The sequence below is a fragment of the Mustela nigripes genome, chromosome 9 (assembly GCF_022355385.1).
Source record: "Mustela nigripes isolate SB6536 chromosome 9, MUSNIG.SB6536, whole genome shotgun sequence".
Lineage (NCBI taxonomy): Eukaryota > Metazoa > Chordata > Mammalia > Carnivora > Mustelidae > Mustela > Mustela nigripes.
In genome coordinates, this window is record NC_081565.1 from 74,147,441 (window position 1) to 74,168,224 (window position 20,784).

The 20,784-nt window shown below is 35.4% G+C and overlaps 1 protein-coding gene across 4 annotated transcripts in view; it reads right to left on the bottom strand.

Moving 5' to 3' along the window:
• VPS13A (vacuolar protein sorting 13 homolog A) overlaps window positions 1-20,784 on the bottom strand; it is a 223,361-nt gene that overhangs the window by 89,045 nt on the left and 113,532 nt on the right. For all 4 annotated transcript variants that reach the window (XM_059411819.1, XM_059411818.1, XM_059411820.1 and 1 more), the window contains exons 33-38: window positions 19,968-20,272; window positions 10,745-10,892; window positions 7,313-7,463; window positions 1,511-1,638; window positions 796-965; window positions 49-266 (exon numbers count right to left, since the gene is read on the bottom strand). In XM_059411819.1, coding sequence (XP_059267802.1) covers window positions 49-266; window positions 796-965; window positions 1,511-1,638; window positions 7,313-7,463; window positions 10,745-10,892; window positions 19,968-20,272 — 1,120 coding nt within the window. The remainder of the gene's footprint in view (window positions 1-48; window positions 267-795; window positions 966-1,510; window positions 1,639-7,312; window positions 7,464-10,744; window positions 10,893-19,967; window positions 20,273-20,784) is intronic.

The following is a 20,784-nucleotide window of genomic DNA, read 5'->3' on the forward strand; positions in this document are numbered from 1 at the left end:
CTGTAGCACTTCAGTTATAGATATGAAATATTTTAGCTAATAACTAACCTTCTTCCTTAGCAGTCCATGTTTGAACACTGGTTTCTACAGCAGTGCCTGTGCTGTAGGCCTCAAGAAAGACATTTGCAACTGTCAGCAGAAATTCCACACTTGCACAAATATACATCTCTTGAAGGACTAAATCACTCGTCCAACCATCTCTGACTTTTCTGTACTTTACATCCATCATGTCCTTTTTGTCAAACCCAACTGTCAGTCCTATCATTCTGAAAAACACAAGAACAACAATTAATCTTACAAATAACCAAACACACCAACAAAAGGCAAAAGACCTCTTAACCATTTACTAACAGCAAACCAGCATTCTGAAGTTATTTCTCCCAGGAAGGTCACAAAGTATTCCAAATAACAGACTTAGAAACTTCTGGAGCACAACTGTTTCATAAACTAGGAAGTACATCTGTAAGAAATTAGAATCTCAGCATATTTGTCTTTTTAATTTTTCATGTTTTTCCCTCAATTTTTCATGTTTTCATGTTTACAACTTGCAGAGATCAATAATAATTTAAATAGAGATTAATTTAAAAATCCAATTTAATTGCACTATTTATTTCTACTTAACCAATTCACTGACCATCCAGTAAGAATAGCACATAAGACTGAGAACCATAACTCCATTAAACTGAAGTTCTGAAGATCTTGTGTTGCACCCAGAAAACAAGCATGCAACTTCAGGAATATGTTTAATAAAATATCATCAACCATTTCTCAAGTAAAAAGTAAGAATACTATTACCTAGGAGTTGCCTTCTTGACATGAGGCCTTTTATCATCTAAAATACAGTTTTTTAATGAAAAGGAAGAAAATGTTGAGTCATCTGTATACATTTTTGCAGTGCTTATGATATTCTCCAACTTAAATTCAGCAAGTTTCAGAGAAGGATCACGAACATCTACAAAGGAAGTCTGTGGAAGAGGAAATCAATACAACTTTTACACAAAAACAAAGTCTAATTCTTCTTTTAAGATATGAACTACCACCTTCTCTATCTCTATAGGGCTTGCTAATGAAAGGCCAGAAAAATTTCACTTAAAATTTTATTTTTTAGGGGCGCCTGGGTGGCTCAGTGGGTTAAAGCCTCTGCCTTCGGCTCAGGTCATGATCTCAGGGTCCTGGGATCGAGCTCTGCATCAGGCTCTCTGCTCAGCGGGGAGCCTGCTTCCCCCTCTCTCTCTCTGCCTGCCTCTCTGCCTTGTGAGCTCTGTCTGTCAAATAAATAAATAAAATCTTTAAAAAAATTTATTTTTCACATCACTGAGTTTAGGAAAGATGACTCATCTTAAAAGAGCAATGGTTGAACTTGGTATTAAAGTGAAATGATCAATAACATTTTTCAGAGGAAAAGAGACTCCAAAAGACATACAAATTATTAACAACTGTTACTTTAATAATAAGCGTTCACTTATATAATTTTCATCTAGTGAGAAAATATTTTTTCTTCCTAACTCACCTGGTCAGGACCCGGACTGTACAGAACCATGGTGAGATAGTCAGTTCTGAAGCTCATATTCAGTGTTGTCTTAACTTGAGAGGCCTGTGAATGGATTTCTACCACAGCAGCAGTCACTACAGTTGTTCCTTGGAAAAATTCAAAGTTATTGGGTAAAAAAAATCAAGAAAGGTAAAAATCATGAAAATAGGTTTTAATAGGTTTAGCAGAATTTTCAATTAAATATGTAGAATAATGTTACTCAACAAAAGAATAAAGATTAGAAAATTCAGAAGTTGAACTCAGTAATGCCCAGCTTGGGATTCTTTCCATGATAGCTTAGGAATATTAATTAAAACTTGGTGCCTCCATTTCCATTTTTGTAAGGTGAGAATAACAGAACTAACCACTGGGTTTGTTTTGGGAATTAAGTGAAAGACTATGTACAAAATACTTATTAGACTACCTGGTGCATAGTTTAATATTTAAATTTTACTTCAAAAAAATTAAAACCAAACAAGATACCTTAGATATTTTAAACAACTGTCACACTGAAAAGAAGAAACCAAAATTCCTTCTTTTCTGCATTCTACATTTTGAGTCAAGGCATTATATGTACACGGAATATATTAAATGAGCTTTTTATTTAAAATACAGCAATTACTAATTCTCACGGTAGCCAACTCCACAGATCAGTGCCACCACGTAACTTATTTTTAATTTAGGTAAAATTTATATCAGTAAAATAAGTTGATAGCAACTGAACAATTTAATGAGATTTTGTACATCCACACTACCAATACTCCCATTAAGATTACTAAATATTGGGGCGCCTGCGTGGCTCAGTGGGTTAAAACCTCTGCCTTCGGCTCAGGTCATGATCCCAGAGTCCTGGGACTGAGTACCACATCGGGTTCCTTTTCACCACAGATCCTGCTTCTCCCTCTGCCTGCCACTCTCCTTATACTTGTGTTCTCTCCCTCTCTCTGATAAATAAAATCTTTTTAAAAAAAAGTTTTGGCTTTCAAATATGTCTTTCATCCATCTCAAATTAATTTCTGTGTATGGCATTAAGGGACAAGCTTCAATATTTCCTGTTAAAAGGTTTATCCTTTCCCTATTGACTAGTCTTTGTTGTTGAAAATCAGTTGACTCTACTTGTGGGTTTTCTGGACTCTTCAGTTTTACAAATCTGTCTATGCTAACTTGTTTTAGATTTACTGCAAATTTTGAAATCAGACAGTATAAATTTTTGTCTTTCACAATTTTTTTTTTTTTTGCCCTTTGTTTTGGGTTTTTTCCAGCTATCTAATCAAAGGCATTTTTACTTCTTTCTACTCTGTAGACGTCTTAATCCTTCTCCTGGCCTTATCACTCTGTCCATGGCTATTAGTTAACCTGGTATGATGACAATTCTGAACACTTTCTACTTATGCCCACTTTAGGGGGAAAACTTAACACTTCAGTATTAAGTATGCCTTTTAGATATTTCTAGTTTTCATCATAAATAGGTGCAGAATTTTGTCAAATGTTTTTTCTGCATCTACTGAGATATGATTTTTTTCCCTCTTTGTTAATTTGGTAAATTAATTGATTTTTGGCTGTTAAACCAACTTTTGCATTTTGAGATAATTCTCACCTGGTCAAGATGAATATCTTATATCCTTATTGTTGGATTCAGTATGTTAATATGTTGTTAAGAATTTCCATGTCTGCGTTCATGAAGGATATTAGTGTGTGAAATTCTTTTTTTTTTTTTTACAGACTTTTTATTTTTTTAACCACGGTAATGCTGGCTTTAGAAAATGGCCAAGGAAGTGTTCCCTCCTTTTATTTTCCAGAAGAGTTTGTGTAACACATTATTTTGAATGTCAATATTTAATAGAATTTATCATTAAAATTCAATTCCTTTAACAGATACAGGGCTACTCGGACTTCTTATTTCTTCTTATGTCAACTTTGGCAACTTTGTGTTTTCCAGAAAATTTGTCCATTTCAAACAAGTTGTAGAATTCACTCTCACAAAATAATCTGTAATAGTCCCTTATTGTCTTGATAGCAATCTGCAATATCTATTTAATTCTGATACTGATAATTTGTTCTCTCTCTCACTCCTTTGTCCTATTAAGGATTCATAAACTTTATTCATTTTTTCCAATGAAAACAATCTCTGACTTTGCTAATTTTCTCCACTGTATGTCTACTTCTCTTCAATTGATTTCTATTCCTATCTGTAATACTGCTTCCTTTTATTCACTTTGGATTTAATTTTCTCTTTTTCTCCTACCTTCTCCAGGCAAAACCTTTAATCTTTTTAAACTCTGTTCTATCCTCATCAAATCCCTAACAGCTACAAAGTTCTTTCAGCAGTGCTTTAATTGCATTCCACAAATTTTTATTAGATTTTATGTTCATTACCTTCCAGTTTAAATAATTTTCTAATTTTCTTTGTCTTTTTAAAGATTTTATTTATTTATTTGACAGAGAGAGAGATCACAAGTTGCCAGAGAGGGAGGCAGAAAGGCAGGCGGGGAGAGAGGGAGAAGCAGGCTCCCTGCTAAGCAGAGAATCAGATGTGGGGATCAATCCCAGGACCCTGAGATCATGACCTGAGCTGAAGGCAGAGGCTTAACCCACTGAGCCACCCAGGCACCCCATTTCCTTGACTTTTTTGACCTACAGGTTACTTAAAAATTGATTAATGTCCAAGTATTTCAAGCTTTTTTAACATCCTGACTTCTAAGTGAATTCCGTATGACCAGAGAACTTCATTGTCCCCAGAATGGTTTACCCTTGTGACTATTCCAAGAGCCCGTTAACAAAAAATGAAAAAAGTGCATTCTGCAATTACTGAGTGTAGTATTATACTAACGTCAGTTAGTTGAGTTTGTTAACAGTGTTCAAATGCTTTGTATCCTGTTTTTTTTTTTTAATTTTCTATCAACTACTAAGAGTGGTATGCTAAATCCATAACTGATTCTGTGTATGTATATTTCTTCCTTCAGTTTTGTCAATTTTTGCTGCATGTTTTGAAGTTCTGTTACTAGTTACATTTAAAGTTGTTGGATCTTTCTTGTGAATGGATCCCTTTATCATTGTTTAAAAAAAAAAAATATGAACTTGTAAAGAAACATTTCTGAGATCACCAGGAGAAAATGAAGCCTACTAGGATTATTTTCATGGTATATAGGAGGTATAGCTAAAATTGTAGGGGTGATAATGTTACTATGACTACATTTAAAAAGTAAAGTTCTGGGGTGCCTGGGCGGGTCAGTCAGTTAAGCATCTGCCTTTGGCTCAGGTCATGATCATTGAGTCCTGGGATCATGCCCTGCACTGGGTTCCCCGCTCAGCGGGGAGTCTGCTCCATCCCACTCGTGCTCTTTCTCACTCTCTCTCAAATGTGTAAACAAAATCTTTTAAAAACAAAAAAATAAAAAGTAAAGTTCTTACTCCTTAAATATCAATTAAAGATATAACATCCGAGATTTGCTTTAAAGTCATCTAGTGGGGTGGGGGAAAGAATATGCAGACTTGAGGCTGTGATAAGGCAGCCACATGATACCAGTTGCTGAAACTGTGTTGATGGGTGTGTGTGTATTCATTCCTTTATTCCTTCCTCTTTGGTGTATGTGCAAACTTCAAGAAAATTATTAAAACAATAATGTACTTAAATGTCTATTTTTCTTTTATTTCAGACGTTATCTTTACACTCCCCACTACTTAAGTCCTTACCACTTCCTCTATCTGTCCTATCTTCATATCTTCCAGCTTTGGTCAGTTATGTCTTCATTTCTACATTAACACAGTTAATAACCTTTATGTTCTTATTTACACAGTAAGATTTCTCCCTTCTTAGGAACCAAAAACATGTCGCCTTTTCCATATCACTCACGTAATGTAGTTAATTATTCCCTCATTCCACATCTTAGATGAAATTTATACTATTTTTTAAAAGACATTCTTCCACTTTACAAAATTTTTCTTATGGCTTTCTGAATTCCTCTGTAATGAATAGCCCACTAAAATAGAAAATTTTGGGATTCCTGTTCAATGCACTTCTGGGTAGGCCCATTGTTTCTGGATCCCATGTGTCTTTTTTCCTGGATTCCTTGTTTGTTTCACTAGGTTAAATTTTCAAACAAATTTCTTTAGGAATGAGTATGAAAGAAGTAAACTTTGAGTCACTAGAAATTTGAGAATCATTGTGTTTTCACATTTTATGGTTTGACTATATAGAATCCTAACTTCAAAATCATTTCCTTAGAAATCTAACTATAGTTCTCCATTCTTTTATCATCCATCTACCCTGTCCTATTGAGTTTTGTTCATGGCAATCTGATTCCAATCACTTTTTTCCCAAGCCCCTAGTAAACAGCTTGCTTTTGTTCTGAAACTAAGAATCTGATCTTTGTTGTTCTGACATTTCATGAAAATGTGTTTGCATGGGCAATCTTTGTTTATCCCATCTGCTAGAAACTTATTAGATTTTTTATATCCAAGAATTTATTTCCATATTTATTTACCTCTAAAGATTTTCTTCTATCATTTCTTTGAAAGATTCTTCTCTTCCATTTTCTCAGTTAGTTTTCCTAACACACTTATTATTCGGGATTTTGCAACTTTTTGAAAGGTCTATACTTCATAAGTTTTATCTCATTTTATGTCTCTGTGGCTTATTTTTCTGCTGTGTCATGGGCGATTACATCAACTATATATTCCAACTCAGTACTTAAAATTTAACCTCATGCTTACTGCATTTGTTCTGTTTCAAAATTTCACCAGTCATATTTAGTCATATTCAGTCATATTTTACTTGATAGTCATCAAGTATAAGAACTCTTTCTTATCTTGAGAGGGTGGAAAATAGTGAGGGTAAGCTACATATTCTCAAAATCCTCTGATTATGAATTAGAGTTTGTTTACATTCTTGTTACCTGAATTATTTCTGTTTCACTAAGAAAATAATATTCAGTTATCCTGGTTTCTTTTATGATTAACTTCTTGCTATTTTCTTAACCTAACGGTGAATATTTTAACAATAAAGGACTGGGCTGATTATTCTATCCAGTAAGAATAGAGTTTCGTGTAAAGTCCTAAGTGTAGTGTTAGGACTCTCCCTGAATGGAAGAGGTGTGTGTTATCTCAGGGCTTTGCAAGAGGGTCTGGTAGATTAGTAAGTGTCATTTAGAGAGAAGGTTTGAGGATCCCCTAAAATGCCAGAATGAGAACTCTATTCTTACAAAGCATCGTCCTCCCAGCAACCTTAACGGACTCAATTCTCTCTTATGTGCTGTTGCTAAACTTAGAACCCAGTCAGGTTCCACATACCACATTAAATCAAGTATTAGATAAAACCTCTTTCTGAGTTACAGTTCCCCCTGCCCTCCTCTACCTATCTTCCAGATGCTTGCTGAAATTCATCATTGAGTAATGATCATTCTTTCTTGACATCCTTAATATTTCGATACTCCTAATTTAATGTAATATATTCTATCTGGGATATATGCTGCACTAAGAACTAGGGAGAAGAGGTGGATGGGGAGAAAACGTGAAAAGAAGGATGTATAGGGCAGTTGGAATAACAAGAATAAATATGAAGGAATTTTGTCACAACACAACTAGGAATTTTGATTCAACAGAAAAAAAAAAAAAAAAAGAATGCCTAATAACAATTTGGAGATACCCACATAGGATTAGCTAATTATACAAGATCTATAAATCTTATTTTCAAAAATGCAAACTAGAGACTGGAAAGGAAGGAGAAAGAAGTGTGGGATTAGAGAAGGGAAGGGGAAGGTTAATGGTAAGTTAAGAACATACCTTCTAAATGGTGGGAAGCATTAGTAGCCTCACTATTAACACTATTCTGATCTTTTACTCCTGCAGGTGAGGCACCACCACCTTCTTTGTACCATATATTGCTGTATAATGTTTTAAAAATAGTTGTTATATCTTCTTGACTAAGAATGAACTGTGAAAAGAAAGATTTGTTTATTTTAACACTACTTTATGTAGTTAGAAATTTGCTCACATTGAAAAGCATGTGTTTCATCCCAGTCCTCTACAAACCAATTTTTTAATGCAATAGATAATTCTACTAATAGGTTATTCAGTTTCCTAAATGACCATGTAATCTTTAGTACCTTGTGAAGTACGGAAATTAGATGTCAATACCAATGAAACTATGAATGATAAGTTTTTTGTTATGAACATATCAATTATCCTAATAATTTAAAACCTTTAAAATGAACTTTCATTTATCTAGTTATTTTGCATTTTTTTAGTTATTAAACACCTCAATTTACAAATTACTCAAAAATGTTGATCTGCATCATGAAAAATAGTTCACAATGTATTTTATATAAATTATTTAATTTGAACCTCACAAAAGTTATAAAGAATATAGCCTGATTGTATAAGAAGCTGAGACTTAAATGGTTAAATATCATACTTAAATCCACTTAAAGAACTCATGCTCCCCATGTCTTGTGAATTTAGCCTAAAATTACCAACATAAGAGCTATGATGGTTGAACCCAGGGTCCTGGGATCAAGCCTCGCATTGGGCTCTATGCTCAGCAGGGAGCCTGCTTCCCTTCCTCTCTCTCTGCCTACTTGTGATCTCTGTCAAATAAATAAATACAATCTTAAAAAAATAAAAAAGCTATGATGGTTAATTCTACATCGACTCGGCTAGATCACAGGACCTACATATTTGGTCCAATATTATTCAAGATGTCACACACATGATATGTATATAGAATACACACAGGATGCACAGACCATCCAGGCCAACCAGGATGAAATCGACTCTTCATGATCCACCCAAGTAGTTAACAGCTGTTGCAGCCTGGCTCAGGAGACCACATCTTTGACCCCTCCCAAACCTCATCCTGAGTGTCAGGGAGAAGCTAAAATGGAGGTATCAAGAAGTCAATCTACTGTATCCAGACCAAGTGTATACATAAACACACACACACACACACACACACACACACACACACATCCTATTGACTATGTTTCTCTGGAGAACTTAAACACAATAGCAGTCCTGTGAAACAACAAAACAAAACAAAAAACTATGAGTTTTAAATTGATACACTTAATCATCTCAAAGAAATAATTCCACAAAATGAGTTTTATTTGTACCAGGATTCCTTTGACTATAGTTCAAAGAAGACATACTAGTCCAGCATTTTCATTCATGACATCTTGTGTTTATTTTATAGCTGATATTACAAAACTAGTATGTTCATATAAATTAATAAGCTGAAGTTAAATATTACAACCATATCTAAACCATGTCTTTTCATTGGTACCTGTATACCGAATGCCCTGCAAATATGGATATTAATGATCACGCTTCACTCTTGCTAACACCTCAGTCCAAGAATTCCAAGAACTATAAGGATCCCAGGACTACTGGTCCATGGGGCCTACAAGTCAGGACAGGCTATCTTGCTACTCCCAAATGTCTGACAAGTCAGAAACCATAAGATGCAGCACTTAGTCTAGATGCATTAGAGTAACTGATTCCAACCTCTCCCTGATCCAGGAGGGGTCAAATATGTATACCCAGGTCCATATCCACTGACTATTCAGGTGGATCAGGACAGGGAAGAGCCAATTTCATCTGCCCTGGAAGGCCGCCAACCCTTTACAGATGGTCTGCACTAGCACCTGGACATGCTACATGCATTCTTCCTGGGGAAGAATGAAGCCAGATGGTGTCCCTGCTGCCCCACAGAGATCTCTCTAAGACCTGGGCCTACCAAGGAGAGATCTGTGCAGTATGCTAGGTGAAACATGCTACTTATGTTTCAAAAGTTTCTACCAGTTGTTTTAAAGATACAGAACTTCAATTTTTATCTTAGGACAACACTTTCTGGGGCACCCGGGTGGCTCAGTCAGTTAAGTGTTTGCCTTCCACTCGGGTCATGATCTCAGGGGTCCTGGGATCAAGCCCTGCATCAGGCTCCCTGCTCAGCAGGGGTCTGCTTCTCCTCTCCCTCTGCCTCTAACCTCCACTTGTGTGCTCTCTCCCTCTCTCTCTCTCATAAATAAATAAAATCTTAAAAAAAAAAAAAAAGACACTTTGCATTTACAAGTTAGGGAATCTAATACGATCATATACACTAAGAGCTTAAGGATTTTCAGCTGAGATGATCATGTTTTAAACTCTAAATATATTTCTGAATTAAAACCTGAAAACTTTAAAAATGATGGTTTTCTCTTTTTGAATATATTTTTTGGGGAAGAGAAACAAAGGAAAGTGGGGTGGGAGGAGGGAAGAGAATCTGTTGAGTAGGCTTTTTAAGTAAACTTCCAGAGTATGTGCTACTGACACTTTAGCAAAGCATGTGATACAGTCTTGACATCTGTTCAGTCAAAAGGGAAGATAGGAATCTTTGGATGGTTACATTAGAGATCTGTGAAGCAGTATCAACCAGTAACTAGGTAACATTATGCATGAGGAACGGACCCATTTGCCATCTTCATCATCAGCCTCTTCCATTTTTTTTTTTAAAGATTTTATTTATTTATTTGAAAGACAGACAGTGAGAGAGAGCATGAGGGGAGAAAGTCAGAGGGAGAAGCAGACTCCCCAAGAAGCTGGGAGCCCAATGCGGGACTCACTCCCAGGACTCCGGGATCGTTACCTGAGCCAAAGGCAGCTGCTAACTAAGCCACCCATGCACCCCCCACTTCCCTTTCTTCTAGGACCTTCTCTATGTTATTTCACATATTATCATGGCTTTAAATACCATCTAGATGCTGATGACTTTAACATTATTTCCAGCCAAGGCCTCTCCACTAAGTTCTAAATTAATATAATCCAATTGACTACTTAGCATGTCTGATATTTGCTTCATCTATGGAATTTACTACAATTTATAACTATTTTAATTACATGCCTATATACTTTTTTATAGTCTAACTCTCACACCTCGAGAGCACTATGACTGCTAAACCTCCTATTGGGACTGGTTAGATTCCATGAAACCAGGACAAAATGCAATAGCTTCATTGCCATAGTCTCTCCATATATAACATAGGATCTAACACAGAGTAGCCATTCAAATGTTTGCTGCATGAATGGAGAACATTCAGTGAATTTTAATATAGCTACTATTTATATATAGTAATTTTGACAGAGCTGATCAATATGGAACATCTACACCAAAATATCTTATGTTCCCAAGCAATATTTTTAACCAACAAAACAGAAATCAACAAGCATCCAAAAACTTACCTCCATGGGCTTTAGCTGAGCATTTATATTAAAACAAGGAACTTCCTGGTACCACTCCCAAGATAAATTTCGCTCAACAATCACCTCAAGATTTAATGGTAATAGCAGATCTAGTACTTCCTGGTATGCATCGTCAAGAAATTGAGTCCTGTAAGTAGAAATAAAATTGTTTTGTTCCTATACCCATAGTAAAAAAATTTTTTTTAATTTCTCATTCCATATTCAAATAGTAAGAATCAATAATTTTTGTATGTAAAGAAAAATAAAATCTACCCAGCCTCCCAAGTCAAAATGAGAGACATTCCATCCCACTGTGAATTTAGGTAACTTTCTCTGAGCTCAAGTTATCCATATTGTAGAGAAATCAATCTTCAGAATAAGATTTTGCAGTATGTTAAAAAGTGCCAAAAATAAGTAAGTTGGATAGTAAACCCTTAAAATGAGGACTATCTCTACATAACTGGAAAATATAACATTATAGAAGACCTCATTAGAAAAACAACTTAATTCACTCACTTAGGTATGAATACCACATTCTAGAGTATGAAGCAGAATTTTAGATTCACTTACTCAAGTGGAGAGAAATACAGGAGTCATCAGGAATCTCTCAGAATGCCTAGTATCATACCATTTTATGAATTAACTATAGAGTAACACTATACTCATGCATGCACGCTTGCAATCTCCACTTAACAGGAATAAATTAGGAAATCTAAAAGGCTCATAAAGACTATTTCAAATGCTGTTTTATTTTTCTTTTTTTGCATTTTTAATTTTTTAAATTCCAGTATAATTAACATAGTGGTATTATTAGTTTCAGGCATACAATATACCGGTTCAACAATTCCACACAATACTAAGTGTTCATCAAGACAGGTACATTCTTAATCCCTTTCACTTTCTTCACCATCTATCCACCCATCTCCCCTCTGGTAACCATCTTAACTCTATAGTTAAGAGTCTGTTTTTTATGCTTATTTTTAGTTTATTTGTTTCTCAAACTACATGAGTGAAATCCTGTATGTCTTCTGCCAAATGACTTATTTCACTTAGCATTATACCCTCCAGATCCATCCATTTGTTGCAAGCAAGATTTCAGTATTTTTATTTTTTTAATCAGTATTTTTATAATACTCTGATACACACACACACACACACACACACACATCACTTCCTTATTCATCTATCCACGGTCCCTTGAGCTGCTTCCATAATTTGGCTATTTGTTGCCTCCTGACTGCACACGGAGAAGAATGAGGCACAAAGAAGTTAGTTGCAAGAGAATGGGAGTAGGGGGTCGACAGTCTTAGCCCCCTGCTCCTATTCTCTTGCAGCTAACTTATTTGTGCCTCATTCTTCTCCCGTGTGCCATCAGGAGGCAGCAGCTAGTAGAAATAATGCTGCAGTAAACATAGGAGTGCATATCTTTTTTTGCATTTGTTTTTCATATTATTTGGATAAACACCCACTAGTGGAATTAATGGGTTATATGGCAATTCTATTTTTACTTTTTGGGGAACCTCTATACTGTTTTCCACAGTGGCTGTACCAGTTTGCATTTTCACTGACAGTGCACAAGGGTTCCTTTTTCTCCACATCCTTACCAACACTGTTGTCTTCTTGTGTTTTTGATTCTAGCATTCTAACAGGTGTGTGATCATATCTCAATGTATGCAATGATATCTCAATGATTTTCATATCCCTGATAATGAGTAATGCTGGGCATCTTTTCACGTGTCTGGGGTCATCTAGATGTCTTCTTTGGAGAAATGTCTGTTCCTCTCCAGCCAATTTTTAAAAATGGATGTGTGTGTGTGTGTGTGTGTGTGTGTGCACGCGCATATGCGCGTGCATTTAACTTCTTTATGTATTTTGGATAATAACCCCTTACCAGATTTATCATTTGAAAATATCTTCTCCCATTCACTAGGTTGCCTTTTGATTTGTTGATTATTTACTTTGTTGGGCAGAAGATTTTTATTCTGCTATAGTCCCAATAGTCTATTTTTGCTTTTGTTTCCCTTGTATGGAACTGTTTTCTGTTCTCTTGCTGCTTTTAAGATTCTATCACTACTTTTTCCCCATTTTAATTGCTATGTGTCTTGGTGTGGACCTTCTTGAGCTGATTTTGCTGGGGGCTCTTTCTGCTTCCTGGATCTGGATTTCTGTTTCTTTCCCCAGGTTTGGGAAGGTTTCAGCTATTATTTCTTCAAATTTTCTGCCACCTTTTCTCTCTTCCTCTTCTGGAATCCTGATGGTATGAGTGTTATTATCCTTCACGGTGGTGTTGAGTTCCCTTAATCTACTTTCATTTTTTTATTACTCTTTTCTCTCTGATTGATTGCTTTCCACTGCTCTGTCCACCAGGCCGGGGATCCAACTTTCCGCTTCCTCTAGTCTATTTATTCCCTCTCATGTATTTTAAACTTGTTATTGAGTTATTAATTTCTGCTTAGTTCTGTCTTCTTTCTCTTTGTTAAATTTCTCCACTGAAGTTCTCCCTTCTTTTCTCAAGTCCAGTGAATATCTTTATGACTATTAGTTTAAATTCTGTCAGGTATATTATCTCCATTTTGTTTGGCTCTTGTGACTTTTATCCTGTTCTTTCATTTGGGACATATTCCCCTGCCTCCTCACTTTGTCTACTCTGTGTCTGTTTCCATGTGTTATGAAAATCAGCTATGTCTTCTACTCTTCAAAGTCATGGCCTTATGAAGAAGTCCTGTAGTGTCCTACAGTGCAATGTCCCTTGTTCACCAGAATGCAGTGCTTCAGAAGCATCCTCTAGGTGTTATATGCACCCTACACTATTGGCTGAGCTGAACATACCATCAGTCCAGTTGCGTGAGATGACTCTCTTTGCCTATTGTGGGCAGAGTGTGGTCCCCGTGTTGTCTAGTCGTCCAGTCTAGAGATTCCTATTAACTTTGGTCAGAACAGGTATTTATTTGGCAGAGCAGCGCTAGAGATGAACTACAGGAACCTCTCCCTGTATTGTCCCTGAGAAGCATCTGTTAGTGGGTGGGTCCTGAAATCAGACTAGATGTGTGCCCCCAGGCTACTGCTGAGGCCATAGGTGAACTGGTGTGTGTGTGGTTATTTCCCTTCATCCTGCTGCAGGAGTCACTTTGAAATGGTGCTGGCCCTTTGTGGAGCTGCTTGCACACTTCCAGGCCTGTGCTACCTCTTTGGATGGACTCCTGCCAAGGGCACGTTGGAGAGGGAAGATCCAGCAGAGAATGCGGGGGAAGAATGTGGGTGCCATATGCACTGGTCTGCTATGTAAGGGGACGTCCCACCAACTAGGAAAACTGCCCAGCCAGGATGGCTGGAGTGGGTCTGCAGAGCATGCAGCAACAGGGTGTATGATCAACAAGCTAGGTGGAGAGTGTCTGTGCTATGCTGGTTACCACAAGGGTCCATGTATGCTGGCTGTGGTACAGGAGAGTAAAGGCAACAGTCAACTTATTTGTTCTTGCATAAGACTCCCAAACACCCCCTATCCCTTCTGCACATACTCTGAAACTAGTAAATAAATGTCCTTCCTATATACCCTTGACATTTTACAAATTGCTGCTTCTGTGCTGTATCTCAAGGGGGCTATTTGTTTTGCTGTCTAGGATGGTGGGTACTCAGCCTCCCATTGTGCTCTGGCTCTTCTAGAGCCAATCCTGTGGATTTTTAAAGTTCCAGGTATTAAGCCCCACTGATTATTAAGAAATTGCTAAGTTATGCCCCTGTGATTTTCAAAACCAAATGCTATGAAGATTCATCTTCTCAGTGGGGTCCCCTGTGCCTGTGGTGGGATCTGTATCTCTCCTTTCTCCATGACCAGGAGTGTCCCTCCTTCCTATGGATAGGCAGCCCTGAGTCTGGCTCCCCACCATGTCTCCACCCCTCCTACGCTCTTTGATGTGGCCTCTTCTTTACATTTAGCTGTGGAGTCTGTTCTTCTAGTCTTCAGGTCATTTTCTGGGTTATTTTACTGATTAGGGGTGTTATCTAGCTTCATCCATGAGAGGTGAGCCTAGCATCTTCCTACTCTACCATTTTTCTCCGGAAATTCCTCATAAGCAATTTTAATAGGTGTGTGTTATAGGACAATAACATAAGTCACTTTATCAACCTTCTTTTGTTAAGAAGTTACGTTGTTTTTAATTCTTCACTATAATAAATACTTGGATTATCTTTGTACATATCTTCAAGTAAATTTCTTCTTCTGGACAAACTGCAAGAAACATTAATTGCTATGTCAAAAGTTTACATCCTTAAAAAAATTCTCACCAGTACCACCCAATATCTGGGGTCGACACCATTCCTATGCTCTCTCACATTCTAATAGTATTTTAATAGTTTATTGTCTTGTCTGCAGTTTCAATTAGAAAGAAGGATTCACGAAAGAAGAAACTATGTTTATTTTATTCTACGCTTATTGCCAGTCCTTCACTTAGATAACTGCAGTATGTCATGTTCTCTACAATTATTTCCTGAAATAAGAAGGCAGAATGTCACTTTGTTTGACACCGCAGTTGGTAACATAGGCTTTGGGAGACCAACATTTCTTATGGCTATGCACATGTAGAAATAACTGTAAAATATCATGAGTATTGATTTTGGGGTTACAAATGGTTTCAGCGAGTTGGAAAATTCACAAACTTGAAATCTGAGCAACAGGATTGACTATACATATATGAATGAAGAGGATACAAATATACACACTGGCTTTCTCTTTTGTTTCATTATTTTAATCATTTTACTTCATAATATATTTTAGAAGTATTTAATACAATCCAATCTATTTTAGTAGTACCTCAAATGTTATGATGTCTCCATTCCCTATCTCAATTTCTTCTTTAAAAAAAAATTTTTGAGACATCTTGTCTCCTATTTATATTTCAAAAACAATTTTCCAATAATCTTTGAAAGACTTTAAAAAGAACTACTTGATTTTTATTGAGAATGGATTAAGTGTATAAATTAATGTATGCAAATGGACATCTCTATAATATTACGTCTAAGAAATATTCTCTCCACATTTACTCAAGATTTCTTTCTAGCCATTGGTTAATTTTTTAAATTTTCCTCATATAAATATTCTGAGTATCTTTTTAAAATTTTACATTGCAATTAATAGCTTTGCAACAAAATGATTTCAACAGAGGTGGTCACAAATATGAAATACTTATTTGTCTTTATGAGCTTTACTCTGAAGCTATAACCAAACTGAATTGCTGAAAAATCAGTAATTTTAAAATTATATCAGGGAAAATTGCTTACACTCTATAACTCAGTAATTCTATTTCTAGAAATTCATCTGGGGAAATGAATTATTCTAAAGATATGAGTAGAATGTCATGTAACTACTGATAAAAAATTATATCTATCATTATTGTGTTATTTATAACAGCAAAAGAACCCAGAATCAAATTAACTTTCTAACAATAGGCAAATGAATTTTTAAAAACCTGCAGAATAAAATAAAACATTTAGGAAAAACATTTTGTACTCAAAATAACATGGAAAAATACTTCTAGTATACTGTTAAGGGAAAAATGGATTTATGACCCCAAATAAGCAATTCTTATTTTACTCAACTTAAATATATGTGCAGAAATAATGAACTAGAAGAAACAGATCAAATTATTCATAATACTTACCTTCGGGTAGTCATATTGTCAGCAATCTTTTCTGTTCATCCTAATATCATTTTATGTATTTCTTCAATAAGAAGTTAACTCATTTTTGGACATAAAAATAGTAGGTATTTTCTAATGCTCTAGAGATAATTAGTGAGCTTTTTTCAAAAAAATCTATTCGTAATATAGGCTCACACCTAATTTAACCTACCATTTCTTGAAACAAGGCAAAATGTGATTATAGATTTATAATCTTTTTTAGTAAATTTAGATTTTTATACAGTTTAAAAGTTAATGATCCATCTAAAGTTTAAATTGTTCCTCTTTAGTCTAGTACTAAAATAGAAGACTCTCACTTCAATTTTTTCCTATGATTTTTTAATTCTCTGGACTTGGCTGAACAAATCACTCTATATTTTCCAATGTCTGCACTAAATGTATTACCTTAACTGAAACCTGGCTTTCCATGGAGATCAATTAAATAGAGGCCAATTTTTCTCCAACACCCTAATAATCTCAGAGTTAAGAGGTATAGAAATAATTTTCCTTAATTTGCGATCATACTCCCCACTCATTCATATTCCTTTAAGCATAATATCAACCAGGTTTACCACCTTCTACTTCTTGCTTTAATCAATCAACAACTAGTCAGTGTTTATTCTTAAGACTCTGAGATTAATGCATCTCTAGTTTATAAACCCCTTTCTACATTCTTTTACTTTATCAGTACCCTCGTCATTGATTTCTTCCATCCCCATTATCCACCAACATGACTCTCAATATTTAGCAATCCTGTCCCACTACCTTGAGTCACATTTGTTTATTAAAAAATCAGTCTTTCCTGAATCTAACCCTAGATATCAAGTACTACATTAAGAAAATATCAGGTGCTACTAATTCTTGGTTAACAGTATCAACAGAGTCCTCAACATCGTCTCAACATACCCTCCTGGATTGCTCCCCATCTCTCTGCCTCCTCTTTCTCAATCTCTTTTGAGTAATATATATTCCTTATGTATTGGCATTTGTGAGCATCTGTCCCATATGCTCCACTCTATAAACTGTGTAATATTAGCTTTAATAACTACCTAAATATTACTAAGGACTCCCAAATCTGAAGTCCAAACACCCTAATATCTATACACATATGTCCAAGTCCTATCCAATCTCTTCTATGTATTCCATATCAAAGTCAGAAAACTTTCAAGTTACTTTGCTCATTAAAGAGCTCAGTGTCTCCATTCAACTGCATCGCTCTATCTTATCCCAGTGAATTGCATTATTGCCAAATACTGAATTTTACAAACCCACAACCCAAAGTCAAATTTAACTTCTCTTCTTGAACCCAAACGTCCATTCAACAATCTCTTACTATAAATTCTACTTTTAAATTGCTCTTAACTGGTTAGTTCTCTACCACCTCACTTCCCTACCCTAGACAGCATTGCATATAATTCATATGTGAATCACTCCATTAGTTAGTAAACCATTCTTTCAACCTCCAGTATTGGCTCCTTTTCACTCAGTTTTCTACAACCCTTCCAAAATCTAAACGTGATTCTAGTTTTGTGCATCAGCTCAATAAATTCATTAAATAACATGCACATCAACAATGAGATAGGTACTATTTATTCATCCTTTGTAAAGACTGCTCATTATTATACTTCCCAGCACAGTACCTGGGATATTCTAGGTGCTTAATAAGTATGTAAATACTCAACTGATGAAAATCTCTTCTTCCATCCAAGATGAAATAATACGAACCAAGTTTCTCATCCTCCCTGAAACAACAACTCCCCCTCATCAAGAAAATCCACATAAAGTACATTAAAAAGTAGTTTTTAAGACACAGGCCATCAGGCAACTGTCATTCCTGAGAGGTGGTTAAAAAAAAAGCAAAACAAGGTGAGCCCTGTGACTGCCCCAACTTTCATTGCTTTGAGATAATTTACAAGTCATGGCAAAGGGAGGGGTAAGCCAGAAAAGACCAGCAAAGTCCACAACTTGAGAAGACAGAGGTGAGAGTCGAAAAAGAAGAAGACAGTTGAGTACATATGGTAAAATGCCAGAGAGAAGAGAGCTACAGAGAGGAACTCTGAAATTTAAACATTGAGTGCCTACATTAGATGAGAAATGTTCAAAGTGGTAACCTTAGCTATCACCAGAAGATACCTACAAAAAGAGCAAAATTAAACCCAAAGTAAGCAGAAAGAAATAATAAATATCAAAGAAAAAATCAATGAAAAAAAAAGAGAAAAACAAGAGAGAAAATCAAAAGGTAGTTCATTAAGATCAGTAAAATAACAAATTATAATATCAAGAATAATGGGGATGATATCACTATAGATAGTAATGAATAAAGGAGTATTATGGACACTTTATGCCATAAAATTTTACAACTGAGATGAAATAAACAAATTTCTTGGGAAAACATTAAAGATCACTTGAGCAAAAAAATAATTTTAATAGTCCTGAGTTTATCAAAGAAGTGGAAATTGCAGTTGATAATCTCCCACTAGCAAATTCAAGGCCCAAATGGTTTCAATGGTGAATTCTACCAAATACTTAAGAAATACTACAATTGTACCCAAACTGTCACATATGTATGCATGTCAAAACTTTTCAAAATGTCTATTTTAAAGATATGCAATGTATTACACGCAATTTATTATATATTTTAAAGATATGCAATTTACACACAGCTGTATCTCAATACAGCTGACTTAAAAATATTCAACTAATAGAAAGAAGGGTCAGGGGCACCTGGATGGCTCATTCGGTAAACACGTGACTCTTGAGCTAAGGGGTCATGAGTGGCATAGAGCTTACTTAAAAACTCAAAGAAAAAAAAATTAAAACTAAAATTATAATTTTAAATTTAAAAAAAGAAAGAAAGAGGGGCCAGAGGGAGCCAGACTAGCCAGAGGTCAAAAAGAAGTAGAGGTAGCAAAGTAAGGGGAGTGAGACAAGGAAAATAAGACCAAAGAAAAATGACAGGAGGAAGAAGAGGGTAAGTGAGTGGTACAAACAGAGATGGATCCAAGTCAGAGAAAAAACATAGTGCTAAATCCAGAATAGGTGATTAGAAATAGCATGGAAACACAGTTAAATAGTTCTGGAACTATTCACTTATTCTCCTAATTTGTATTAGGAGATTCACTTATTCTCCTAATTTATAATCCTAGGCCCAGTGGTTACATTTGATTATTCTACTGTGTTTTATTTTGTTTTAAATTAGAGCATCAGATCCACACTATGAAGCTTAGTTTGGCTAATGCTGTATTTAAAAAGTAAATAAATGTATTATATTAGAAATTCTCCCATTTTTTCAAGACCTCATAATTTACAAAGAACTACAAATAAGCACAAATATACATCCTCAGATAACAAATTGTACGGTGTTTCTCATTACCCAAGGAGTAACAGATCTTTCCAAAAAGGCTGGGTAAGAAAAAAATCTCAAAATTAAGTATAGTTATATAAAATAAAATGTCCTCGTGCACAGAAGACTCAGGATACCAAAACCTTTAATGTAAAAAGTTTGAAAAAGATTGTATTCTCTACAAATGTACTTAAGAAAAGCTTACCTGTACAGCCGCATTTCACTCAGCCTTATTGTTATCAGATCAATAACAGGTGGGGGGTTACTCTGGCTCTCTGTTATTATATGGAATGTGTTTGTCATTGTTATTAGTCCAAAATCAGCAACAAAAACATTTTCAGAAACTGGAGACTGTGGGATGACCACCACTGGGGCTTTGATGTTAACATCCAGCGCCATTCTAGAACTCCTCTGTGCCAGTTCTTTCACACCAGTAGCAGCCATTCCTGCAGCCTGAGCAGTAGCCTCAGCCAAGGCTTGTTTAGCCGCTTGAAAATTATCTATAAAAGCCTAAAAGATAACAGAAGTATATCCTAACGGTTATCATTAATGAATGATTGTTAAATGTGTCTTCATGTTTATGATTTCACCTCCAAGACAAAAATTTTTTCTTGGTACAACCAAACATTCTTTATACAAAGTCTGGATGTCTGTATTAAATCTCCATTTTCCGCAATAAAAGTTGAGAAACACCAGGATACAGAAACATAGTCAAAAACAAAAATCTTGCCCCTGGGAAAGAGCAACATGCAGACACTGCAAGGTTTCACGGACAACTCTTTCCCTTTATGATAGCACTTTCCCTAAGGCTAAGCAAGCATACTGTATTTCCATACAGAACCTCAATGGACAGATAGCTTCCTTATGTTTATAAGATAAAAAATAACTGGAAAAATAATAAAATGTTTGTCAAGAACTCTAAACGTTTTTTTAATTCTGAACTCTAGAAAATACTTCAGTAACATAAACTATGTATCTAGAATTATACTTAATTTTAAAATTAAACTTCATTTTAATGTTTC